This window comes from Sinocyclocheilus anshuiensis, unplaced genomic scaffold (assembly GCF_001515605.1).
Source record: "Sinocyclocheilus anshuiensis isolate Anshui unplaced genomic scaffold, SAMN03320099.WGS_v1.1 scaffold801, whole genome shotgun sequence".
NCBI lineage: Eukaryota > Metazoa > Chordata > Actinopteri > Cypriniformes > Cyprinidae > Sinocyclocheilus > Sinocyclocheilus anshuiensis.
The window spans coordinates 904,878-906,524 of NW_015536541.1; the positions used below are offsets into that span (position 1 = coordinate 904,878).

General features: G+C 41.2%; 1 protein-coding gene across 4 annotated transcripts in view; it reads left to right on the top strand.

The window, feature by feature from the left end:
* The window catches only part of LOC107697342 (phospholipid phosphatase 3-like), a 43,296-nt gene that overhangs the window by 20,170 nt on the left and 21,479 nt on the right, over positions 1-1,647 (top strand). The window contains exon 2 of one of the 4 annotated variants that reach the window (XM_016498086.1): positions 1,437-1,594. The exons of 2 other annotated variants lie outside the window; for them this stretch is intronic. In XM_016498086.1, the coding sequence (XP_016353572.1) occupies positions 1,437-1,594 (158 nt within the window). Of the gene's footprint in view, positions 1-811; positions 1,058-1,436; positions 1,595-1,647 lie in introns of those variants that run through there. One more of the 4 variants, XM_016498113.1, reaches the window with a different exon arrangement.

Sequence of the window (1,647 nt, forward strand, 5' to 3'; positions counted from 1 at the left end):
AAACAAGTAATGAAGAACTTTGATGGGATTGGTGTTCATTATAAAGTCTTCACTGCATTGAATTAGTTCTCTGAAGCTCTCCATACAGTATTGTTTGCCGAAAAGCTTTGCTTAATGCCATTAGGTTGCATTGTCTTTAGCTCTAAGCTACTTTGCACTGACAATAGCCCTGAACCCAAGCCAAAGGGAAAAGAAGCTTCTCTTGCTATTGTGCCGCTTTGCGCGAATTACTTAATTAGCAAACGCGCAAACAGTTACTTCAAGTCAATGTGTACTGGATACACAGCACACACATTATGTGCGCTCTCTGAGGTTTTGTGTACACAGCTCTTGTAATAGCAGCACTTTGAGCTAGTGCTTTGTTTGGAAGATTAGATACAGGCTACAAGAACTTCCTAGTTTGACTGTTGGTGTCGATTTTAATTAATTAATTTCCTATGAATTCCTATGAATTAATTAATTGCTTCAATATTTAATGCCACTTGCTCAGTTTTGCACCATGCTTTTTACACTGCATTTGGTATTTTTTCAATATTTTTTTCTAATAAAAATGTTTAAAATAAGGGGAAAAATACTTAAAACAAGATCAGTTTACTATTTTGTATAGTAGTATAACTTGTATTCAAAGAATATATCTTGAATGAAGTTTATTTTTCCAACTCCACTGGCATATTTCTTTTCTTTTTAAGCATTTTTATTATTATTTTTGCTTTAAAATTAAGATTTATGATTTAAAATAAGGGAAAAAAAGCCAATTGGATAAACAAATGCTGATTTTGCAGTGTATTTTTCACTATATATTACGCTTTTTGAACGGAAGTCATGTGAAACATCCCTGTCGTCTCAGGTAAGTGTGTATCTTGACACACCCTACGGGGTCTGTGTTTGTGTTTTTTGCGTAGTTATGCTGCCCTCGATGGTGTTGCATAAATCGACAGTGCAGCCGTACCAGCGTGGGTTCTACTGCGCAGACGACAGTATCCGCTACGCCTATAAAAGCAGCACTGTGCCCTCTTCTGTGCTGACAGCCGTGGGCCTCCTCCTGCCCATTGCCAGCGTAAGTGCCCCGCAGAGGGGCCTCAGACAGGGGACATGGGGCCAGGCGAGTGGGGCGACTGCATGGGAAATCAAGTCTTTTGAGAGAGTTATTATAGTTTATAGCCTTTACATAGGAGAAACTGCTAGTGCATTGTGCCAAATAAACATTAGCGATGTGTAGCCGTTCACTTCTCTCAGAAGCCGAGCTACCATGTCAGACGCCCCCTCCCCTGCCTGGTATTTCCCATAATCCTCGGCTGCCGTGTGCTGTGCTGTGCTGTGCCGCTACCTGCGTGTCTTTCTGTGACAGACCTGATATCTCTTTCTCTCTCTCTCTCTCTCTCTCTCTCTCTCCCCACTCTCTCTCTCTTTGTGTGCGTGTGTGTGTGTTTCGCTAGCTGGCCTGCCTTTCCTGATAATTGAAACTAGCACAATCAAGCCGTACCATCGCGGGTTTTACTGCAGTGACCAGTCCATCCAGTACCCGTATAAAAACGGGGACACCATAAGTGATGCCGTGCTCTGTGCCGCTGGCATTCTAATTGCCATCCTCTCTGTAAGTTCCTCTCTTATATATATATATATATATATATATATATGTATATATAT